The 24,077-nt window shown below is 47.1% G+C and overlaps 1 protein-coding gene across 10 annotated transcripts in view; it reads right to left on the bottom strand.

Moving 5' to 3' along the window:
* The window catches only part of MVB12B (multivesicular body subunit 12B), a 163,928-nt gene that overhangs the window by 75,444 nt on the left and 64,407 nt on the right, over nucleotides 1-24,077 (bottom strand). Inside the window, exon 7 of one of the 10 annotated variants that reach the window (XM_031450476.2) lies at nucleotides 22,422-22,898. The exons of the other annotated variants lie outside the window; for them this stretch is intronic. Within the exon in view, the coding sequence (XP_031306336.1) occupies nucleotides 22,799-22,898 (100 nt within the window). The 3' untranslated portion in view covers nucleotides 22,422-22,798. Of the gene's footprint in view, nucleotides 1-22,421; nucleotides 22,899-24,077 lie in introns of those variants that run through there. 10 annotated transcript variants of the gene reach the window in all.

Here is a 24,077-nt window from a genome sequence, read left to right as displayed (position 1 = left end):
GGCCAGGGAGAGGTGCCGACCAGGCTGAGGAGAGCCATGGGGCCACAGCACGCAGGGCCCTGCATACGTCCTGCAGGATTTTTAATCAGAGAAGTGACAAGATCTAATTTACAATTTTAGAAGATTACCTGCCTGTGGGAAGGTAAGGGCAAGAACTGAGGTGCTACGGTAGATGGGAACGGAGCAGCAAATCATGACAAAGATGATCATGGAACTGCAAACAATCATGCAGCACCAACTGTGTGCAGACCTCAAACCACCTGCTACAACCCTCGAAATGAACAGTTTTGGGGTAATTCTGTGGCCCACGGAGCTAAAGGAAGTGTGTACCGGAGAATCAAGGAGCCTGGCTCCTGAGCTGCCCCGTCCACGCGGACCTCCTGCTCCGAGCGTGCTTGCCTCCCGGTGCACCAGCCTGTGCCTGGCCAACCACACCCTGACCCTCTCCCTCCTTGGCCTGGGTCTCTTCCCCCTCACAGATGGCACCTCCTGGCTCCTCCTCCAGTCTTGTAAGGGTTGCTGTTTGCTAGGGTTCTGGTTTAGCTCTCTCCTCACTCCACACACTTTCCCTGGGCAGTCTGATTTGTATCCACATGCTGGGTTTGGCCGGCCTCACACACCAGCTCCCCTGTCCAGACTCTGTCTCCTGTCACTGCTTACTTCTGCCTCCACCAGGGAGAGTGACAGTCTCATGAATCTCTGATTATGCCACGTTTTTTCCTGCCTCAGCCTGATTCTTCATCCACCCTGCTCCCTCCTCCTAGAATTTCCCTTTCTTCCTTACCTCCTCTCCAAACTCCTGTTGGTCCTTCAAGACGTAAAACTCCTCTTCCTGGGCTTGTCCCAGGCGGAACCAGGTGTCTGCACATCCTCTCTCACTCCAGTTATCACAAGACACTTCCTCAAGGGCAGGGCCAGATCTCATCAACGTGGTAGCACATTTTCTAGGACAATTTCTTCCCCAGAGCAGACAATCACTGAACAAGTGATTGTGGACCAAATCAGGTGTTGAATTTACTCCATTAAAACCCCAAGTGTTTCCGGGTGTGAACTGCTGCTGTCCCTATTACTGCATTTCCTCCTTGTGCGTTTGCTCAGTTAGACTCGGGGGTCTCTGAGAGACCACAAGATGCTCCGCATCCTACTCCTCTCTGCTACAGAGGAGGACAGTTATGATGTAAGAAGTCAGTGGCAGCAACCAAGAATTTACCAGGGAGAAAAAAGAAAGTTTCTGATCACATACCATAGACAAAGGGGGGCTGACGAGTAAAGGGGAAATTAAAAGAGAATTCAAGTCGTAGGCCTGACTGTATCTTTTACAGACTTAACTGCTCAGTAGGAATCTGTGGAAAGCAACTTGAGCCCTAGCGGCCTATGAGAGGGGGCACGGGGCACGGGGCAGCACTCAGAGCGGAAAGAGGGACGAGCCCCGCCCAGAGCGAGCCGCAGGGAGAGGAGCCCCTGCACCGCCAACAGCCGCCTCTGCATCTTCGTTTCTGTTGCTCCGGGACACAGGGAGGACGGGACGTGGGAACAGGAGGACGAAAAGGCACATCAAGGCCACTCAATGAAAGTGAAGAGTTTGGGCCGAGGGGACAGGTCCTGTGGCTGAGACGAATGAAGAGGTCACCCGCTGAAGGAGAAGTGGCCCAGGGCACCAGCGTGAGATCAGCCTGAAAGTGAGGACAGAAGGGAATGGCTCTGCCGTCGGCGGAGCCTCAGAGCCAAGTGAGATCCGAGCTCCTCGGCGTCTGGCGGGGACCCACCTGCCAGGTGCTGGGCTGGGTTCCTTTGCGTGCGCCACCTTGCCTAATCCTCTCAGTAACCTTTTCATTGGGAACATTTTCACTTAACAGAAGAGGCGCAGTGAGCGCTAGAACTCGCGTAAAGGTTAGTCCACATGTCCCCCAGAGTTGTCCTCGTCATCTTAAAGTTGCTCTGAGGTGTCATCCGCACCATCAGGTACACAGAGCGAGGTTATTCAAACAGGAATGCGGGGTCCACCCTGAAGACCCTGTGAAACTGACGATGCCAGGGACTCAAACTCTGTCACTTACTACCTCAGTGACCCTGACAGGTCGCAGTCTCTCTAAGGCGGTAGAAAGGGAAAAGCCACATACGGATCTGGACAACGAACGGCCTGACCACAATCCGGGGAGGCAGAACAGCTGTAATGGTTAGGAGCGACGACACCGAAGTCCGCCCAACACAGGTTCAGATCCCAGCATCACCAGCAGGAGCTGGGTGCTCTGAATTTAGCAAGGGCGTGTGCCTCCCCATACACATCTTCTTGCGATGCAGGCAGAACACGTGGCCCAGGAGGATGTGGTGAGCACGTGCAAGTATAATTCCTATTCTGATTTTCCCCATTCCTTGCCATCCCTGGCACTATTTTAAGTCCTGCTTCTGAGGGCCTCAGGACAGGACCCTCACAAAATGCACTGTGCCTTCCCTCTGCAGGCACATGAATGAAATCCAAGCGGCTCCGAGGTCTTGAGGTCCTGCCAGTTCTGACCTACCTCTCCTCTCTGACCTGGTCTTGTTCGTGGCCCTGCACCTACACCCTCCAACCTCACCAGCTGCTTCTGGTCCCCCACCCCCTTACTCTCATTCCCACCTTGGGGCCTTGGCCCTTGCTGTTTCCTCTGCCCGAAACACTCTTTCCTGGGTCTCTGGAGGTTGACTCTTTCTCCTCCATCAGGCCTCCAGTGGTGCTCTCTCTCAACACCTCACTTTCTGGCTCTATAAGATAGTCGATTTGTTTACATGTCATCAGAACACAGCTTCCGTTACACCTTCTCTTTCCACCATATCCTCGGTGCCCAGAACAGTGCCCTGCACACAGTGGGTACTTTAAAAATATTAGGGAAAACCCTGTAAGATTATGTAATGCTGCTGAAGGAACGAATGACCCTGATTGTGACTTGCAATTAGAGATAATCTGGAGAAACTTACAGGAAGGCTTTCCACTCGTCCCCTTTTCATCCTTGGGACTGGGTTGGTTAACAGTTTGGAAAATGCAACTATTTCTGATTCGTGGATATTTTTATATAAACAAGAACTGCATTTGTCACGGCATTGCTTATAAAGCCAAAAAATGGAATCAAATTAAATATTAAATAACAAGAGACTGCTTAAAAATTACGGTACAGCTATCTGATAAAATATTTTACAGTCGCTTAAAATATTTTAGAAGACTACTTCATGGCCTGAGCCCACACCCTAACCACAGCATCTACTGAGAAAAAATATAAAATCCTCATTTTTACTTGGAATTGTAATCAGTTAACCCAACACTCTTTGGCTTATTTCCCATAACCTGACTGCTTAATGAGATTAAAGGAATGCCCTACTTACGAGATTAGGTGTTACTGGAGGAAGAAAAAAAGAGCCAGCACTTCGGGAGACCATGGGCACCGAACGCTCGTTTTTTCTGAAGCACCTACGCAGGGAGCTACAAGAACGGATAGGTCCTCAATGGAATCAACAAAACTGAGAAGTCCGTGAACGTGATGCCTGCTGGTGCCCCCACGGACAGCCATTTCAGTGGAGTCATTTCAACGGTCCCCAAAGTTGTTGCTCACTCTGTGATCACTCTAGATCGCTCCGTTGATCTAGAACGGTGTGTTTCAAGAGAGTTTATAAGGATCACCGGTAGACCAAGGAGAAGTAAACCCCAAAACTCAAGAAACTGGTTCTACCAAGGATGGCGCCTAGAGATGAAGACCTTCTGGTACCACCCCCAGTAGATCGTGGGCCACTGCAACAAGGGACTGACCATTTGAGGCCAACAATTTCTGCCACTTGACTCAAGAGATGGATCATTATTCCAAAGTCTGTTTGGTAACCAGAGAATTCCAACTAGAACAATGTAGGGGAGCTTTACCAAGCCTTCCTCCTCGTCCCCTGCCCCAGGAACTGCCCAGAGGAGATGGGGCACACCCTGCCAAGCCCTCACTCTCTCAACAAACAGGTCAGCATCCTACGTGCTGCCGACAACAGCTCCAGCTAAATAGATGCCGAGGGAAATTTCATTTTCTTCCCCCCAAGTCAGTCTTCGACACATTATTCAATTAACATGGCCACTAAGCCGCAGACAGCTCCATATAAAAGCCCTTCAGTTATAGAATACATTTTATTATGTGACAATAGTTGCCAGCACGATTTATTTCCTTTGATGGGATTCTGCTTTTTCCTTGTTAATTTAAATCTGTATTTTCTAGTGCTGATTCCAGGTCTGTGTGAATTTTTAAAATGTTACCATTAATCTTCTGAACCCAGTGGCCACATATAATGAAGACGGCTCTGCCCAGGCAGCTGCGATGCCCGCTATCCCCTCCGACTGTCGGGGGCAGTGCTGAGGGACCGGCGGCTGGGAAGGCAGGGGCTGATTCACGGTTAGAGACAGATGTCACTTTTCTCTCTCTCTCTCTCTCTCTCACACACACACACACACACACACCCACACACACGTAACCAAAAGGCTTCACGGTGTTAAGTCACTCCCATTCTTCTTCTGGCTGTATTCAAACCGCCTCCTGGGACAGCAATTTTCCATGTGTGCCCCAGGGACCTCTGGGGGGTCCTCAGACTCTTTCGGGGAGCCCACAAGTCACCACCACTTTCATAATAACATTAAGACATCACTTGCCTTTTCTCCCCTCATCCTTTCACAAGCAGACAGAAAACTTTCCTAGAAGCTACATGACTTATATGTCATCACACTGATGTCTGCTTAGGTAGTCTTGTGTTTTACATTTATCTTAGTTTTAATTTTTAAATGTAGATGAACATAACCCACCTAAACAAAAGCTCTTTTGAATCTTCATTTTTTTTTTCCCCCAGCAGGATGGAATCCTCAATTTTTAAGACTATGAAATCCTAAACCAAAAAGTTTGAGAACCACTGTTCTACTGCAGCTCTGTGAAAGACTGGACACCTAGCCAGCGAAGCGGAGTCAGGAGTCTGGGTGCAGTAACCCTGGGTCAGGATGTGCCTCGGACACGAGCCACCTCTGAGTCAGAGTGACAGACTACTCAGATATTTAAATGGTGTCCCCAAAACAATGAGAAATAATATTTGTTTATAGACTTTCACGTGCAAAGAATCCATGGTTGAAAATATTTAAAAGATTGAAAAAATTCAAATTAGGAGGATGAAATGATACATATCCTAAACAGATTTGAAGGGCCAGCCTCCAATCTCCAAGGTTCTACAACAGCTAAGGAGAACAGGGAAAAGTAATGAAGATTCAGAAGATTATCTACGAAACAGTGAGCACCCAAGTGAGGTGAGGGGAGGGAGGGAGCAACACACATCCTGCATCCTCATGAGGGCCTATAAAAAAGTCCTACAACAAGATAAAAAGAACATTACCTTTGGGAAAAATTTTACTGTAGGGGTTAGGAAAAGTTATCTGCATTAGAAATAATGCAGAAATAAAATTCAAAAAAACTGATTAAGTAGTATCATGGATAAGCTCCCTCTGCCCTGAGATTTTCCAGAATGCAGAGAAAGAAAGAACACAGAGATGACAATGATGAGGAAAAATAGCAAAAATATGGGGAACTAGGACCAACCTAAATATTCTAGGTGTTAGAAAGAAATCAGGACAATTAAAGGAGATGTAACTTCAAAAAACAGATGAAAGCTTGCCTGATTAAAACAATGTCCAGACAAACAAGCCCAACAGGGCTCCCAACATTCCAAGCAAAATCAATTAAGGAGACTCACAGCTAAATAAATTCTAATTTCAAGACTAATTTCAAGACTTAGTGTAAAGCTATAGTGATCAAGAGAGTGTGGTACTGACAAAAACACAGACATACAGATCAACAGAACAGATGAAGAGTCCGGAAACAGACCCTCATATGTATGATCAATTGATTTTCAACATATATGCCAAGACAGTTTGATGGGGAAAGAGTGATCTTTTCAACAAATGGTGCTGAAGCAACTGGAGAGCCAAATATGAAAAAAAACAAAACTCGACGCTTACCACGTACATGTACAAAATGACCCGAGAGAGTCACAGAACTATTCTAGAAAAGAGGAAAGGGAAGCAGTAGATTATTAAGTTCAGAAGGCCTGGGGTTTGATACTTTTTATTTAAATGCATCTTGACTGAACAGGCATAGCATGGCCTCTTTTAGAAGAAAACACAGGAGAAAATCTTTGTGACCTTAGGTTTGGCAAAGATTTCTCAAACAGGACACAAAAAAAGCATAAACTGTACCAGAAAAAAAAATGATAAACTGGATTTCACCGACATTTAAAACTCTTGTTATTCAAAAGATGCTGTTACAAAAGTGGAAAGGCAAGCCACAGACCTGAAGGAAAAATTGGCAAACATATATCCAACTTACAACAAGGATATAAGCACAACTCTTACAACCTAATAGGAGACTCATGATCCAATTTAAAGCAGACCACACGGTCTGAATGGACACTTCAGTAAAGAAATAAACAAATGGCAAATCAGCACATGAAAAAATGTCCGAAATCAGTCATTAGGGAAATGCCCATTAAAGCCACCATGAGATATTACTACACATCTGCTGGAACGACAGAAATTAAACAGACCAACAGCATCAATTGTGGGCAAGGATGAGAAGCAACTGGAACCCTCTGCATTGCTGATAGGGATGTAAGATGGTACAACCACTTCGGAAAACAGTCTGCAGTTTCTGAAAAAGTTAAACATATCCTATGGTACCAGCCAGCCATCACAACTATACAAACCATTACATATATAGAACCCAAGAGAAATGAAAGTAGATGTCTTTACAAAGACTTGCACACATGTGTACTGAGCAGCCTTATTTGTAAAAGTTAAAAACTAAAAGCAAGCCAAATAGCCAACAACAAGTGACTGGATACACACAGTGGTGGAGCCGCACAATGGATGCTGCTCGGCCATCAAAGAGGAACGAGTGATACATGCAAGATGGATACATCTCAAGATAATGATGCTAAGTAAAATAAGATGATAAAGAGTCTATTTGTACATGTACTCTTTTTCCATTTGCATAAAAAGTATAGAAAATGAAACTAAATTCCTTTCCCGGGACACTAAATGCTAAAGGCTAGGGAGACACAGTTACGAAGGGAAAGAAGGCTGAATGAGTAGAAATATTCTGAATCACAAGTTTTCTTTTATATGTGAAGCTGACAATAAAAAAGACCATTCTTGTCCCTTTCGCTGAAAGAAATACATTAAGAACATGCTCCAGGTGATTCAAAATTAAGACCTAAGAATGGGGACGTAATGGGACAAAAGGACCAGCATTTACTCTTTCTCTCTGGAAATCTAGCCTGAGGAAATAATCTGAAACATAAGAAACGACTTATCTGAGATAAAAAAACAATAACATAATGTTTGCTGACATTTTCGCAGGGCTTGCCCTTCACGTGCATCATGTAATCCCCCCCCGGATCCCACAGCTGGGCGCCGAGATCATCTCTATTTGACAGAAGGTCTCAGAAAGGTTCAGGAACCTGCCTGAGGGGGCACAGCTTGGATATGAACCCTGATGGGACAAATTACAAAATGCAGCTCCGAATCACGATGCACTAGGCAAAAACTGGGAAGAACATTATGCCTGATTCAGAATATTTTACAGATATAAAACAATGTTTGCAGGTTTTCTGGGTGGGACTGGGAGAGGGTGCTTATGACAGGACACGAGTGAGGAACTCGGGCACAGACTGTGGGGAGAGTGATCTCAGCCACAGAAAGAGGCAGAAACCCAATCCTTATGGCCTATTCCTTTGTAAGAGCAAGGAGTTGGGAAAATGTTCACATGCTAGTGGGGCAGACCAAGGAGAAGGAATGAGCCAGACATTCTTGCATCAACATAGCCAGATGTCAAAGACAAGGCTGTTAGGTCACAACAAAAGGGAACAAAACAGAAACCAAGTTGCAGAATGATGCACGTGTAAACCGCAACACCAACAACCTACTTCTATGGGTACACACAGATACACGTGCCCCAGTACAAATTGGGCCTGAAGGATAAGTCAGCTGACAGATGTGATGGCCCTGTGCTAGTGGCAGGACGGGGAGGCAGGGCGATGCCTGTGGTGTAGACAACAGAAGTCTCTGAGGTCCGAGTGTGGATTTCTTCCCCCTGCTTTTTATATGTTTTTATATGTTAATTTTTCTAATGAGAAATTATTTTTCTTTTTATCAGGAAAAAAAAAGATGACAAACACTAAGAGGAGAATTCTAGGAGGGTGAGGGTATATGAAAGCACTCTGCACAGCACTCAGCACTCAAGGAGCACCTAGTTTTCCAGATAACGTGGCTGCTGACGGACAGAGACCAGAGGTAAAGGGCACAAGAAAAGTAACGGGATGGGGGAGGGATGGAGGAGGAATATGCAAAAGCCGCAATGATAGAGTTAGGGTGGTGGGAGAGGGGGAGGAAGAACACAGCAAACAGCGAAATGAAATTCCACTTTATTCCTGCAAAACACCATTGGGAAGAAGTCATCTGTGACACACAGCTTCTGTGCCAGGTGTAAGGACGTGCTTAATGAATGCCATTTAATGAAGAAAAAGGCTCTTATAAAACACCTGGCACAAGCAGGGTGAGGGAGTCACGGGAAAGGGGACCTTCGCCGCACCTGCTGGCATTTTAATAAGCACCTTCTAGAGCGTCCGCTCTCCAAGGCTGGTCAACGGTGTCAGAATGAGGTCCCTGACCATTGCCCACATTCACTGACAGTCTGGGGAGGCTTATTTCTTAAGGACCATATGCTCAGGTATTGGATCGCCCTGGAAGGTAATTAAAATGAATCATCTTCAGCTGGAAGGGCCTGACCAGCACTAGCCTCCTCCTCAAAGACTTCACAGCCAGGATTCCCGCTCCAGGTCCCCTGTGCTTCCAACCTGAGGCTCTGAGTTACCATTCAGATCTGTGAAGACCCAAAGAGGTGAGAAAATACCACAATTTTTTCTTGTAACTTGGTTCTACTAAAAAAGAAAGTCAGTCATTTTAATGACTCTAGGTCTTACAATATTTTTAGGGGTGGCAATTTTTTTTCTCACTGGTTTTGGAGCCAACCTCAGAAAGAAATTACGACGTGGAATGTTTACCACCCTTTCTCATGATCTGATGAGACATTTTGCTTTGTTTTGTAACTGACATCAACAAAGAGGTTTTACAAAACCTAAAATGAACCCATTTCTTCTGCAATAATAATTCACCACCTCAAACTTTCTATGCCCAGACCTGAAACTTAATTCCAAATATATCTACTAACTTGATGCCAGCCAAGGGGAGACGAACCATGGTTGTCAACAGGCACATAAGGCTGCTACTATAATCAATATATTGTGACCAACTCAGTCTGCTAGTTTCTAGCTAAGCTCCTACTGTATGCCAAGCACTACATTTGGCCCTGAGATAGTTTTTTTTTTAAAATGATAACTGTATATTACTAAATGAAAGAAGCCAATTTGAAAAGACTACATACTGAATGATTCCAACTCTGTGCCATTCTGGAAAAGGTAAAACTATGGAGACAGTAAACAGATCAGTAGTTGCCAGAGGGGCCGGGGGAGAGAGGAACAGGCACAGCACAGAGGATTTTTAGGGCAGTGAAATGACTGTTTGTGATATTATAATGATGGACATGTGTCATCATACATTTGTCCAAACTCACAGAATGTACAACACCAAGAGTGAATCCTAACGTAAACTACAGACTCTGGGCGATTATAATGTGTCAATGTAGGTTCATCTTTGGTTAAAAAAAAAAAAGAAAAAGCCATTCTGGTGAGTGAGTGATGCTGGTCACGGAGAAAGTTATGCATGTGCGAGGTCAGGGGTATATATACTAAATCTCTGTACCTTTCTATTTTGTCGCAAACCTAAAACTTCTTTAAAAATAAAGTCTTTTAAAAGTGATTTAAAAAAACCAAAACCCAAATAAGACTCAAATCTTTCCCCTTTAATCCATAAGTAAAATGAAACACACATAGAAATCCTCTTTCTCATAAAGTAAAAGGCTCTAAATATCATAAGATATACAAACAGAAGGCTGTAACGTTATATGCTTTGATTTTTAAAGCCACGGCACAAAACAAAACAAAACAAACATTGGCTGAGTGCCTACCACGCACCAGGGACTCCACTAGGCCCTGTCAAGAATCCAGGGACATGGGAGTCCTGGTCCCAGCGGCCAAGAGGGAAGAATGTGGTCAGGGAAAAAGGGCCGAAGCAATGAAACAGCAATTCAAGAGTCAAGACAATGACCTAAGACATGTCACAAAGCAGGAGGGGGGCAACAGACGCTTCTGGAGTCAGAGAAGTGGGAGATAATATCTGATTCATGATTGGGAGTGGCTCTCTGGAGGCAGGGACACGGAATACTTTGTTCCTGGAATCATCTGTGACTTGGACAGTTACCACTTACTGAGCACTTGCACTACTCTTTATGCTTCTCTCTCATCTCTAATCTTCACAACCCAGCGGGGTTCTATGGGTCAGGGGAAAGAGGGTTCAGAGAGGTTAAGGAACTTGTCCAAGGTCACACAGCTAAAGGAATTGTCTGAGCTAGGATTTGAGTTTATGCTTTTCCCACTATGCCACGTTGCTTTACCAAGACAACACAAGCACAAAAGTATAAATGCAGAATGTTCATTTTCCATTGAGGCAACCCATTTGCAGTGATCAATATAATTTCAACCTACCAACTTGACTATATAATGAGTTTTCCTCATGGGCAACACAGACAAACACACAGACACACACACACACTCCAACCAAATCACTCCACATTGGACAAGGGGGAAAAAAGCTGCCACTGAAAGACTAAGGAAATCACAATTCCAAACTCCCCAAGTTCCTAAACGCATAACTTTAAAGTATGTGCAGCTCGACAGCATATGGCAAATCAATTACTAGTTTAAATCTTAAAACAAAAACATGGCAAGTGAGGTGCAGAAATAATCAAGAACAACAGTTCAGTTTAGATTACAGCGGGCCGCTAGAGTTTTGAATACAATTAATCATCATTCCAGGCAATGGGAAGCCATATTGACACTTACTCCTAATTTGAATATTTAATTAGGGTGAAGTTCTTCATCAAATTATCGCAGAACTGGGAGAAAGCCTGGAAGATTTGCACAATTACTATCTTAACCCCTTCCCAGCTGCTCACCTGTGAGTGCAGCTCTGTGCGGGAGAAGGCCTGCGCCCAGTCTGACGCCGTGGGAACTTGGTGGGGGTGCCGGTGACTCAGGCTGCAAGGGGCCAAATGGCGGCAACAGAAGGGTCTGAGGGAACGAACTGCCTGTGCTCAGAGTAAACTCTGAAAGGAATCCTGGATAAAAACACAAAGTCCCATGCCTGCATGCCCACCACGTGCCTGGTGTGGCACTTCCATATGTTCCCCCATTTGGTTCTCACAACAGTCCTGCATAGAGGTATTCTTATGCCCGTTTTATAGACAAGGAAACCGAGGCTCAGAGGAGTGTTGTAACTTACTCAAGGTAACATTGCTTGTGAGTGGTATAAAGAAGGCCAAGTTGCTCATCACACACACACACACACCCCTACCTGCCTTGTACTTACCAAAAGTGAAAAGAGAACAGTTAACAGTCAACAAAAATGTATTTAAAGCTGTATTGTGGATATTTTGCATTGTGCAAATAAATCGGAGGAGGAGGGCAACCAAAACCCAGGCCTCCTCAAGCAGCATTCTAAAATTCATCTCTTGGATTCAGAATGCACCACTGAGCTCCCCAAGTTGGGATGTCACGATGATGCTGCGGCCAGCAGCTCAGGAGATGGGTGAGGTGAGGGGCAGCCAAGCGTGAAGAAACGGCCTTGGACACAAACCTGAGACATGTTGTTGCCACCCAGACCCTGCACCAGGGAGCCTGGAAGAGGTGGTCACGGCAGAACACCACTGGTGTCCAAGGGGAGGGGAAGGTCAGTGGCAAGACAAGAAAATGTGATTTTTCTTTCTTTCAAAAATACAGTGGCTCCACAACAGCATTTATAGCTACCTATCAGTTTGGATGGAAGATTACATTTCCTTCAGGTCCTCTTTCTCACCTATGAAAAGACTTTTATTGACATTTCACAGATGCCATGTGATTCTGTGTGACCGAAAGTAACCCATTTTCCCATGCAGCGTCCCCCGGGGACCCCCAGACGGGACCAAAGGCTGAGTTTGCACATCACACAGGGCCACAGTAGGTCTAGAGGTCCTTCTGCTTCCAGACCTCACCAAGCTACTTAGAATGAGTGATGTCCTCGTAGTTTCTGATTAGCCATCTTCTTTTAGAAGCTTGCAATGGGTTCGATTACCCTCTTGAGGATGTCGCCAGAGCTCCACTGGCCACGGCCACTTCATAGCAGGTGGCGGATGGCGGGACTGAAGGGAAGAGCTGGGCTGGCAGCAGGAGACCCAAGATCCGTCAGCCCTGCTCCCAGCCTGCTCGTTGCGGGAGCGAGAGGCATCGGGAACTTTGAAACTTTCCTTTGTATATTACATTAATCCATATAAGAAAATCTTTTTTAATGAGGAGTGATGTAGTTACAAACTCTCCAGAGCCATAATTAGAGCAAACTAATTGAAGTTGTGTTTTGACACACTTTCCAAATTCACGGGTGCCGGATGACATATTCACAACACTGCTGCTGCACAACCATGGCGACAGCAAAATCATTAGGCTAATAACACGTATTTGCATTCTTATCATGCCGGCAGCTCTCCCTTAAATACTGTTTCTACTACTGCTCCTTTACTGTAAGTTTCCACAGAAAGATATTAACAGTAATTATTAGTACTTTAGTGGAATTTTAATGTTAAAGAATAACAACCTGCATTAACATACACTGGATGCCGAGTCCTCTCCTTAACCACCACTGGAAGGTCTGGGGGTTCCTCCTCTTCCCCCCCCACCCCGCAACCTGATGGTGACGAGACCATTCCAGCTTCACTGAGGACAACCACTCTGAGCCCACCCCCAGTGGGACCTGAAGTCCAGGTTTCTGAACTGTTGTTTGATGAGACAAATTTTTTTTTAAAGTACATTAAAATGAAATAGTTAAGAAATCTTTTCCAAGCAGCTCAAAAAAAAAAAAAATCAACAATTTACAGCACAGTCTTTGGTAATAATACTAATGAATTCCAGGAGGACATGCTTTAACCACTCTGCCACCACCCTTTCAGTGATTAAAGACAGACCTGAAATAACGGGGATGTGAGAAGGACCAGCGGGGGTGGGGGCGGGCCTGATCTGTCAATGGGGAGGCCCTGTGTGCCACCAACAAGGCCAATTTTTTGGATGCTTAACTCACTCACACACAGAGAGGAAGACTCGACAGTTCTAAATAATGGTTATTAATGGCTCCCTCCTCCAAAGTGACAAATTACTTCTGGAATTTGGACTCGAGGAGGTATGAAGGGTGAAGGCAACGTGACAGGAAATGCCAGCACCCGGGGTTCCTGCTCACTCTGCGGTGGAGCAGGGCCTGGCCCTGGAAACAGTGGTGGTCAAGGGCCCTCCTCTCTGGGCTTTCGGCGGTGCTACAAGGGCCGTGACCACAGCCACCCCTACCAGGTGTCTGAGAGCATCTCATATCCATGACCAGGGCAATGAAAGGCTTCTCATCCCATCTCCCGGTGGGGAATGTGGAATGCCAGGCACATCGTAACGGGGAGGTGAGACCTGGTCTCAGCCCCACTCTCCCCACGGGCACAGCACCCAGTCACCTCTGCCAGCCCCGTTGGAACCTTAGGGTTAGACTAGACAGTCACTAGAACTGGGGCTTCTATAAATAACTTGGGATCAAGAAAAACAACCATCACATCATTTATCTTTCAAAATCCAAGAGACAGTGAGGGCTCAGGACGGCACTGCCTTAACTAAAAATGAACACTTGTGTAGAATTTCAAACTATTTAAATATATATTTCAGGATAGATGTCTAATCTCGACTGGGGAAGATTTAACTGAGTGAAGAAAATGCTTTCTTAGAAAAATGTCAGAGACCATACTCCTTTAAAGCTTCAGAGTTTTCAGTTTCTTAAGCTACCATCCTTGGACCAATCTATTATTTTTCAAGTCACTGATTACTCAAGAAACAAAAAAGAAAAAAAAAAGGGAAACTAACTTTCATAGCTGCAGCAGCACTCCAAATCACAGTATTTATTCACTACATTTTAGTTTTATTACACTTGAACCCTACAGTGCCAAAATACCTACCTCTATTATGAAAGAGATGAAGAAAAAAGCCAAGCCTGGGACGGAGGGCAGCACACTTCCATTCCAGATGATCTAGTCTCATCTTATGAACTGAAATATTTAAAGAGTCTCTAAACCTCACTGACCCGGCTTTTAAAAACAAGGAACACATGGGCACGCTAGCTTTTCATCTTCTTCCAGCCTACTAAAATATCCGCTTCTCCAAAATTCAAGAGTAATGAGGCTGCCAAAGCCAGATTCATGAAAGGCCCTGTGCGTGAGAGCGCAGGCCAGGCGGCGAGCAGTTTGAACGAAAACAAACCCTATCAAAGAACCAAAGGCACATTCTTCCCCTTCTTGCCCAATCAATCTTGAAAGCTGTGCAAAACAATTTGCTTAGCAAAATGAAGCAATGACTAATTAGGAGGTGGAATGTGGGCTCTGGGCTGGAAGAGTTTACGCCTGTGTTTGGTCCTGGGAGAGCCCATGTCACTGGCTGCAGGAGACACTGAGGTGCAGGGAAGCCCCGAGGCTCCTGGAAGGCAGAGAGGACAGGAGGGTGGGACCTGGGCTCCAATCCTGGCTCCTCTGAGTCCTAACGCTCTGCCCTTGGCTAAGTCACCATCTCTCCAAGCTTTGGTTTTCTTGTTTCTTGAAAAATGAGGACACGATTATTCACCTCACTGCATGGTTGTGAAGATTAAAACAATATATATGGAGTGTTTACACAATGCCTGGCACAAGATGCTCAAAAAATTGTAGCTGAAATAATAACGATGATGGTGATAATCATATTTATTCTGATAATTATTAATATTATTATTCAACTGGAAACAAAACATCTGCTGCTCAAGAAGGGAGTTCAGGCTGGATGCTACCCTACCCACAGGCAAAAGCCCCACCCAAACAAGTCCAAAAGGCCTTCGAAAAGTTACTGCAAGCAAAGGATTTTATTAAATATCCAAATTGATAATTGAAACCCGGCCTTGAAATAGAATAGCATGGGGGTGGGGAGGGCAGGGGCAGTAAAATACCAGGAAATTTCGCTTAACACTCATTTTTGCTTTGGCGGCTAGATTTACACTGAGAGGCCCAGGTGAAATATTCCATGGAGCTCCCTGCAAATAGACTGTCAGCTTCCACTCTGATAAAAGGTAAAATATCCTCCTCTAAGTGGTCTGGTTCACAAAACCGACCCTAAAGTGAACTGATAAATCTGTTCTGACACACGGAACACTATTTTCATAATCCTGAAAAAGGCCTTTCTCCAGACCCTGGAGCTTAAACCAGCTGTGCCAAGAGCCCTCGCACACTTGAGAAGCAGGCATGGGAATCATTTCACATTATAACCCCGCTTTCCGGAACAAGCAGCAGCAGCACGCATAACCGTTGCGCCCACCAAGAAAAACAAGACTCCCACAAAGTCACAAAAATCACAACGATAACACATTTACAAGCCGCAAAGACCTTGTCAAAGAGCGGATGTGTGAGTGAAGGCGGGGGAGGCCAGCTCAGAGGGGGACGTCTATTGACTAATAGTCGATTCTTCATTAAATAGAAGCTCTGACTTCCCAAGAAGCCGTATTAAAAATTAATATCAAAAAAGTGTATTGCTCAGCCTGAAACTCATCATTCATATCTAACAATGCCAAACTGCATTCTAATGAAATTTCGCCTTCGAAATCACTCTGACACCAAAACTAAGTCTGATACCGTTACAAACGCAGTTGCAGCTCTGTGACACAAGCGTTTCAAAGATATTCAAATAACCTTAGTCTGTAGGTCTCCTTCACTCCACCCTCATGATCACCAGAATAAATCAAACTGCCTGTTGCCCTGCTTCGTCGCGGGCTCTGGAGCCCTTCACAGGGACCCTCTCGTGTATGGCCCCCACATGCTCTCCTCAGGCGTCCATCACAGCTCACGTGGACTGGCCCCTGGCCAGTGTCCACACATTTCCCTCAAAGAGTGAATGCCGTGAGCGCCCCGGCCACACGTGCAGGCTCCGGGCGGTCCTCACCTCCCAGCTGCGGGCAGGTCAGGAGCCTGGAGAGGCTGCAGGTGAAGACAGCCGCGACACCTGGGGCTGCACCCCAACCGCCAGCCCCTTGAGGCACACGCTCCACTCAGCTGTGAACAGGGGACCATGAGCCTCAGGGCACGGGGACGGCCTGCCAGCCAAGGGTAGCTCACCTGCTGGGGTTCAAACCCCAGCTCTGACACTTAGCTGTGTGACCTTGGGAAAGGAATTTAACCTCTTTGATCTCAAGTTTCCTCATCTTAAAAAGGAGGGGAAAACAGGATGCAACTCACAGCTGTTTTAGGATTAAGTGAGTTTTTATTTGTTAAGCACTTGAACAGGGCCTGACACCCAGTAAATGTAATATAAGTCTCTGTTGGTTGGATGGATGGACAGAGGGAAGGAGAGATGTATAAATATACGATATCTGGTCCCATGTATCTAAACCAGCTCACTTCACACATTCAGTAAGTATTTTCTGAGTGCCACCATATGCCAGGCTCCCGGACTTCAAAGGCCCTACCATTTGGGGGCCACACATTTTTCACTGAATACTTACTGTATCACATGAGGTGATGCAGTTGAAAGTACTTGCTAAATTTTGATACACAGTGATGCAATATTATCATCATTATTTCTGTGACTAACCTTTTCTGAGTCTTTAAAGAAGAAAAAGGAAACGTGAGAATCCCTGTCATCAATAAGTCAGCAAATCTAGTCATAAGACCAAAGATAAATATGACAATGACAGGGAAACATGAAATGCCAAACTGTACGATGCAGGCGACTGGAGGAGAGGAAGACAGAAAATGACACGACTGGGTTTTCCAGAAGAGGCGAGGGTGCGGCTACGTCTGGAGGGTGGACAGCAACAAGCTTCAGCATTCTGGAGTCCAGTCTGCCCCTTTCGGGGCGGGGGGAGGTTGGCACAGGGGCTGGGAGAGCAGAGGTGAATCTGGAATGAGGACAATGTGACCAGAAACCAGGAGACCAGCCGAACGCGAGATGACTGGGAGGCACGTCAGTTAACAGGAAGCCAGTGAAGGCTCCAAACAGAACAAAGAACGTGTGCATGTTTGAAAATCCCAACAGGATGGCAGGCAACCTGGGACTTTAAAGTTCCAGGCAAAGAATGTAAGCGTGGACTGTTTACCTGAAATAATACTGAGCCCCAGAAGCGAACCTCTAATCTAACTGATTCCGTGTTCTGATCCCACCCCTCCAGAGGGTTCCTCTTGGTGATATCCCTGTGGTTGATGCTTTCAGTTGGAGTGGGTGGAGGTACCACAAGCAGAGTGAGGACACTTGCACTGTGCGGTGCCCACACTCACGCCCCCTGTGCTGGAGCGACAAAGCCGGGTTACCGCCTCCGTCTTCAGAGGAGGTGGCTTCAAGGAAGGATACAAACACGTTGAGTCCCCTATCTTCACAAATGTGTGTGGTTTTTGTGTAAATGAAAAGGACGGCTAATTCTTCCAAGTAAAGCCCAACCCACAGTTACGCCCGGACATGCCTTGCAGAGGGACGAGGTCCTGTAGGCCTCACTGGGACAGTAAGGCCCATGCCCCTGCCAGGGGGACCAGGGCAGAGTGCTGCCCGGGCCCATGTACCTCAGACCGTCTCTACTGTGGAAGTGAAGCTCAAAGTCCACGTCATAAGTTGTTCACTATTAGAGGAAAAAAGAACCACTGGACTCAGCACTTGGCCTTGCCTTCTCATCTTACCTGATGCAGGACACACACAGCCCTTCTCATAAATGAGGAACTTTTATTAAACAATGGCTTTCAACTCCAAGATGAATTCCTCCCAATCCTCTGGGCCAAGCCTTCTCCTATTAAACCTATAAAGGAGGAGAAACTGCCAGGCCTCCACATAGGCAAATACCCTCAGGCCAGTTCTGGCCACCAGGTGGGGTGGGATGGGGGCGGGCAGACACCTCGGCAGGAAAAGGAAAACAGCCCCCCTGATCTGTGCAATCCTGGGACCCCCGTTCAAGTCCTGCAACAACACAGCAGGTGACATCATCTCCTGCGGTATGAAGACCATCTTATAATCAGACACTTACAGGAGGCAGCCAAGGGTTTTAGGCTGTCAGCTCAGACAATGGGACTGTGGCCGGTGAGCTAAGGCTTTGGCCCTGCAGCAGGCTCACTCGGTGGGTGGATCCAGTGGTACACTGATCCCGTGTCGGCAGGACGGTGCGGTCAGGGGGCCAGGACGGAGCCCAGCAGCTCACGGGCTTCTGACAGCGGGTGTGATGTGGACGAGCCCGGGCACACATGGCCTGAATGCTAGATCACTGCGCACGGCTTTCTCTCTCCTTTAGGAAGAGCCATTAACCTTTTAGATGACAGCCCTGGGGTCGGAGTGACGGAACAGTTTTTGAGGTCAGCAAGGAGCTATGTTCTCAAAACCTGACATCGACATGCAAAAGTTGTGACTGAATCCTGGTGTCCCTGAGAGGAAGACTAAATGCATGTGACAGATCTTCTGCAATCAAAATGCCCCATTTCCCAGAGTATCTGTCACAGATTGATAACATCCATGCAAAAAGTTAAGTACAATTATGTCTGTCACTAAGAAACATACTTTGGAACGTGTGACTGACAACTTGCTGGAAGCTGACAAATCACCGGAAGATTCCCGGGACAACGCAGAGCAGCGCCTTGCACCTTATAAGGGAAGCTGGGCCCCAACCTACACCGACACCGGGGAGACGCTCCCGGGAGGCCGCAGGGCAGGATTCCAGGGCCGGGGAAGGAGCGGCCGCTGTGGCTCAGGGAGGGAAGATGACACTTTCTCCCAGGGGTGGTGTCAGTGGAGGATCACAGGATGAGCCTATGGCCTGAGGTCTGGGGAGCAGATTGAACTCTGGAACCACAAGGCCACCCCAGCCCACATCCACCCAGACGGGAAAGCCCTGGAAACACCACACTCTGGAGGCCAGGTGATTTATTTCAGCTGGACTCTGAAAGGGACAAAAATACCTGCAGTGCAGCTCCCACACGCCAACACTGGGATGGAGACACGGGGCGGCCCGATGAGGGCCCTCAGTGCCTCCACCCGGGGAGGGCGCCACAACAGCCACTCCACAGGCCTCCACACTTGGTCCCCGACCCCAGCTCCAGCTCCTCCAAGTCACCGGTGGCAAGGCGACTGCGGGCGGCCCTAACGTGCAGGCTTGCTGTCTGGACTTTAGCTAGGGTCAGGGAATCCGATACATTTCTTAAAAAGGCTTAAGAAGAACCACTGAAGGTCAGACAAATCCAAATGCTGTCTGAATACTGCCAGCCGCTGGGTGCAAATGACCTCTTTAGTTGTTTTATTCAATGCCATGAGGTTTTTTACCTTTGGGGAGTTCTCCATATTAATTTTTTTAATGTTAAGCCCAAACCTACCACCCTGTAACTTTAGTTCACCTGATCGAATTTTGCCTTCAGGGGCTCCCAACGCCGCATCCCCACCTGGAAACACTTCTCCTTTCCCTTCTACACGTTGACCATTTAGATACCTGAAGCCAGAGGCTGCATCTCTACTCAGATCAAAACTCGGTGATTCCTCACACTCAAGTTCAAATCTCGATCCAGGTAACTTTTACAGGGTGGTGGATGGCAGTGGGCGTGCCCCTCCTGACGGACCTGACCGGCGCGGGACACCGCGTCACAGAACGTGCCTCACCATGCACACAGGGCTGTACTGCAGCCACTCAAGCTCGTGCCCAGCCCCATAATTTCCCACAGACCGCCACTAAGCCCGGTCTCCTCAATTTTGTTCCCGTGCAATTGATTTTTTGAACCTCAGGGGCTCTGTCCGTTCTCACCCATCACCTTTCATCTCCCGGTTGCAGCAGGGTGTTCTGGCTGCAGAGAAGATGCAGAGTATTGATTCTGTCATTCAGCACATCAGCTCTCCCTAATGATTCTGTGTCATCTGCAAATTTGATAAGCATGCCTCTGATGTCTTTATCAAGCCACTGGTTCTACTGTTCAGCAAGCCGGGGGGCAGCAGTCTACCAGGGCCCCTCCTGGGAGGGCACAAAACTGTGCATTCATCCACATTCTGGAGCTACTGGTGCTCCATCAATTGCAAATCCACCTGCCTCCCTGAGCCTTTCCAAACCTTGGTACCAGCCTCAGTAGAACCTTCTCTTTCCAGTAGAATCACATGTGAGAGAGAAGTGGGGGCTCTGGCTGAAGTGAGAAGGTGCTTCCTCTAACTGCACCTGCCTGAAGGCAACAGTGCAGAAGAGAATCAGAAAAGCCCAGATTCAGGGACCCTAACATTTGCTGTTCCACCCCAGGCTGACTCGCAAAGCTGAGGCCAGCCTGGGAGAGAAGTGGGGATGTGGGAGCGTGCCTGAGGCCAAGGCCAGGCCCATCCTGCTGACCAGTGTGTGTGAGGTGGATGGGCAGAGGATGGAGCAGTACTGCTGCCCAGAGAGGAAACAGAGGCTCCACTTCACCAGATGAAGTGGCATGCCCTTCCTCACTTGGAAACTGTCAAGAAATGAGGGTAGAGATGCATGTGTGGGAGATAAAGGTTTGCTGGATGAGGAAGAGGAGCTCTGCAAACACCTCTTATCCTGCCTTTTGCCACGAACTTCAAACACTGTGTCCAATTCACTGGATACAGCCAAGGGGCGTCCATCTCTTCGGGGGGCTGCCCATCCTGAAAGGACAACTCCTATCATCTGAGACCAGCACTCTGCAACAACAGGGAGGAAACAGGCAGGAAGTGCTCGTTCCAAGGAAGGCCGATCTGCTAGGACTATAAGGCCCTCAGGTGATGACCCAGTGTCTCTGAAAAGCCCCAAATGGCCCCCTTTGTCTGAAATAAACTGGGGATGAAAGCTCGCCAAAAAACAGCAGGAAATTCTTTGAAATATGAGTGACAGCAGAAAAAAAGGAGGCGGAGCACACGTTTTTAGCTTTTGAGACACAAGCTCCGGCTTAAGAAGGCAACAAGGTCTGCTACTGGCCCTCCCTGGCTCCCTTCACTCCCCACAGGGATTTGCAGGGGCAGTGTCGGGGAAAAGGGCCTGTCCCGCTGCCCCTGGCTCAGGAACCTGCCCGCCGGTCCCCCAGCCTCCTCCAACTTTGGTCAGTAGAGGGCGCTGCATCACCACGCTCTCACTCCAGCCTTGGTTTTGCAACTTGATCCCTGGGTCCACACAAAGACCACAGTTGAATATTACGATTCTGGTTCAACATTACAAGAGAAAGAAGCAGCGAAACACAAACTTGCTATTTTATGATGATATCATCTATGTAAGAAGTACACAGAAAAATGACTTGAAGGAAATACAGCCAAAGGTTATGAGCCTTTGCTCACTGGAGATGGAATTTGTTTTTTCATTATTTTCTAAACTCTCAGTTTTCTATAAGCTACAATTCCTCTCATAATCCGAAAAATCTGAGGCGTACTTAGGGACTTGGGAGTCGTCTAGGGGTGGGGAGGCTGCAGCATAGGGTCCTAGGCCACTGGAGAAGCATTTATTGCAAAACTGAATACATGCCTGTACCTGGGCTGAGCTCTGGGAGATAACAGGCCCTGGACAAAATCCCTGCCTTCAAGGAGTTTACAACATGATCACAAAGTGAAGGCATAATGGCTGAGAAGCGTTCTGAGGGAAGAGCCTGGCATAGGCACAAGGCATTCAGGGAAGGCTTCCTGGGAGAGGTGGCATTTGAGTTGACATCTAAGGTCGAGGATGCGAGACATACCCGATGCACAGGTGTCCACATGAGCAAAGGCACAGAAGCACAAAACAGGAAGGGAAGAAGAGGCTACAGGTTCAAAGTTTGAGGCTTGGGGACGGAAAATACTGCAAGCCCTGGGAGCCAGACGTGGAGACCTCCACCCTACAGGCCCACTGCAGACCCCCACAGTGGGAACACAAGCAGCACCCACAGCTCCACCAGAGAGCAAGGTGTCAGGCTCCTCTGGTGACAGATTCCAGAGATCTGAAGCCTCATGGAATAAAGTAACATACTCATCATTTCATAAATCTTCAATGGAAAATTTGAATAATCAGCATTTCATTTTTTTAAATGAAGACACTGGATAGGAAAACAATACAAAAATTGAAGAACACGCACAAAAAAATCCCTGATGAACCAGGAGGCTCACAGAGGTGTGTATGCCACCTGTAAATTACCACACAGTGAGAGAGGAGAGCTTGGGAGAGACAAGTGGTTTTTACTGGGAAGCCTTAATGTAACATTCCATTATCCCACTGCATACTGGCTTAACTCAGTCAAATCAGAATACATTTTATATTGACTATTTTGACATTTGTTTTATATGGCAAGTAAAACAAAACTGATCCAATTTCCTTGCAGCCATTGTAAACCATAAACGGTACAACAAGAGGTTATAAAACACACAAGCCTTAGAAGTCTTGTTCTGAGGCACTGCCTCCAGCTCCTGTGTTCTCGGGTCCCCTGGCTTCTGCTGCTGGTGACTGTGTTCTCAAGCTGATCAACAAGCTTCTGGGGAGATCACTCTTCCTGCTTTAACCAGGAGAATCTGTGCTCATGGAAAGTTAAAACCTGCTCTGAGGCGGCGCCTATTTCTAGGCCCTTCCAGACCATGTGACATCAACAGGGAGCAGCTGTAGCCTCTCCAGGGCCCCGAGCACAGGTGAAGGTAATCGCAGCGAGGACTCTGGGCATCTAGGCAAGAATTTGCAACTGCTGAACTAAGCTGCGGGAGCCTCGTGTTCCTAAACCAAAGACACTCCCCTGCTCAACCCACAGCTCTGGGAAGCCCGCTAGCTAGTCACAGCTCTGCACACCAAAGTGAAACTGAAAACCACTACTCAAGCTTCAGGCGATGCCAGAGGTAATTAAGTTTCAGTACTTGGTTTGTGAAACTGCACGAGAAAGACTAGACTGTCTTTGCGGAGGGTGTCCCGAAGGACAGTCCCCTGAGCTGCCTGTGACAACGGCGTTCTTTTGAGGGAGGGAAGCTCCGTGGGGGGACCAGGGCCAGAGGGCCGGGCTACACACCCACTTCTCTGCGCTCCCGGGGGGCAGCGTGTGACTGTGGGGCCTGCGGAGGATCCCCCTTCCCCCCTAACAGTTTTGTCCTGTTCCTGACAGGTTTTGTTCATCTCTCTTCGCCCACGTGGAAGCTTTGCGATCCAGTCTCACTGACATTACGTCCATCTCCGTCTCGCCAATTCTTACCTGTTTTATTTACTTTCGTAATTCCTTTCTCAAACTTAATCTATCGTTGCTGTTTGCTCCTTGTCCTCTAATAACTTAGCCGCTAATGACGCAGAGGATTTTGGTCTGCCAGGGTTCTCTGTGCCATCTGCTTTTGCAGACGGGCTTGAGACCACTACGACCTCTGCTGTGGGTAAAATCAGGTGCAGAGACCAGGTTGGTCACCCAAGTTTCTTTGTGGAAACAACTATTAAAACCAACAACCCCCTCACCACAGAAAAACTTCTCACTATACTCTCATACCCTAATGACCCATTTCTTAGTTTTCTGCTCACTGGGAAAAGAAACAATATGAAAACAAAAAAAAATTACGTACCAACCCTCCTGGGGTTAAACAAGTTGCTAGCCAAGGCAGAGAAGGAACCCCACCTTTTACGGCCAGCGTTCCCAGCCGCATGGCTACAAATCAGGGGTCTGTGTGCAGCTATGAGCTCTTTAGAAGAGCAAACCAATTCTAAATTGCATATTCTATTGTTTTAGAAGCCTGCAGAATATGTACAATAGAATACAGAATGGCCTTCACATTTGTGTAACGTGAAGATTTCTAATTGGTTTTGCAAAATCTCCTCTAAAGGTATATTGCTTCTGTAATGTCTCAGCAGATACTAAGTGCAGGCGCCCTAA

The sequence above is a fragment of the Camelus dromedarius genome, chromosome 10 (genome assembly GCF_036321535.1).
Source record: "Camelus dromedarius isolate mCamDro1 chromosome 10, mCamDro1.pat, whole genome shotgun sequence".
Lineage (NCBI taxonomy): Eukaryota > Metazoa > Chordata > Mammalia > Artiodactyla > Camelidae > Camelus > Camelus dromedarius.
This window is presented reverse-complemented; position numbering and strand designations above follow the sequence as displayed.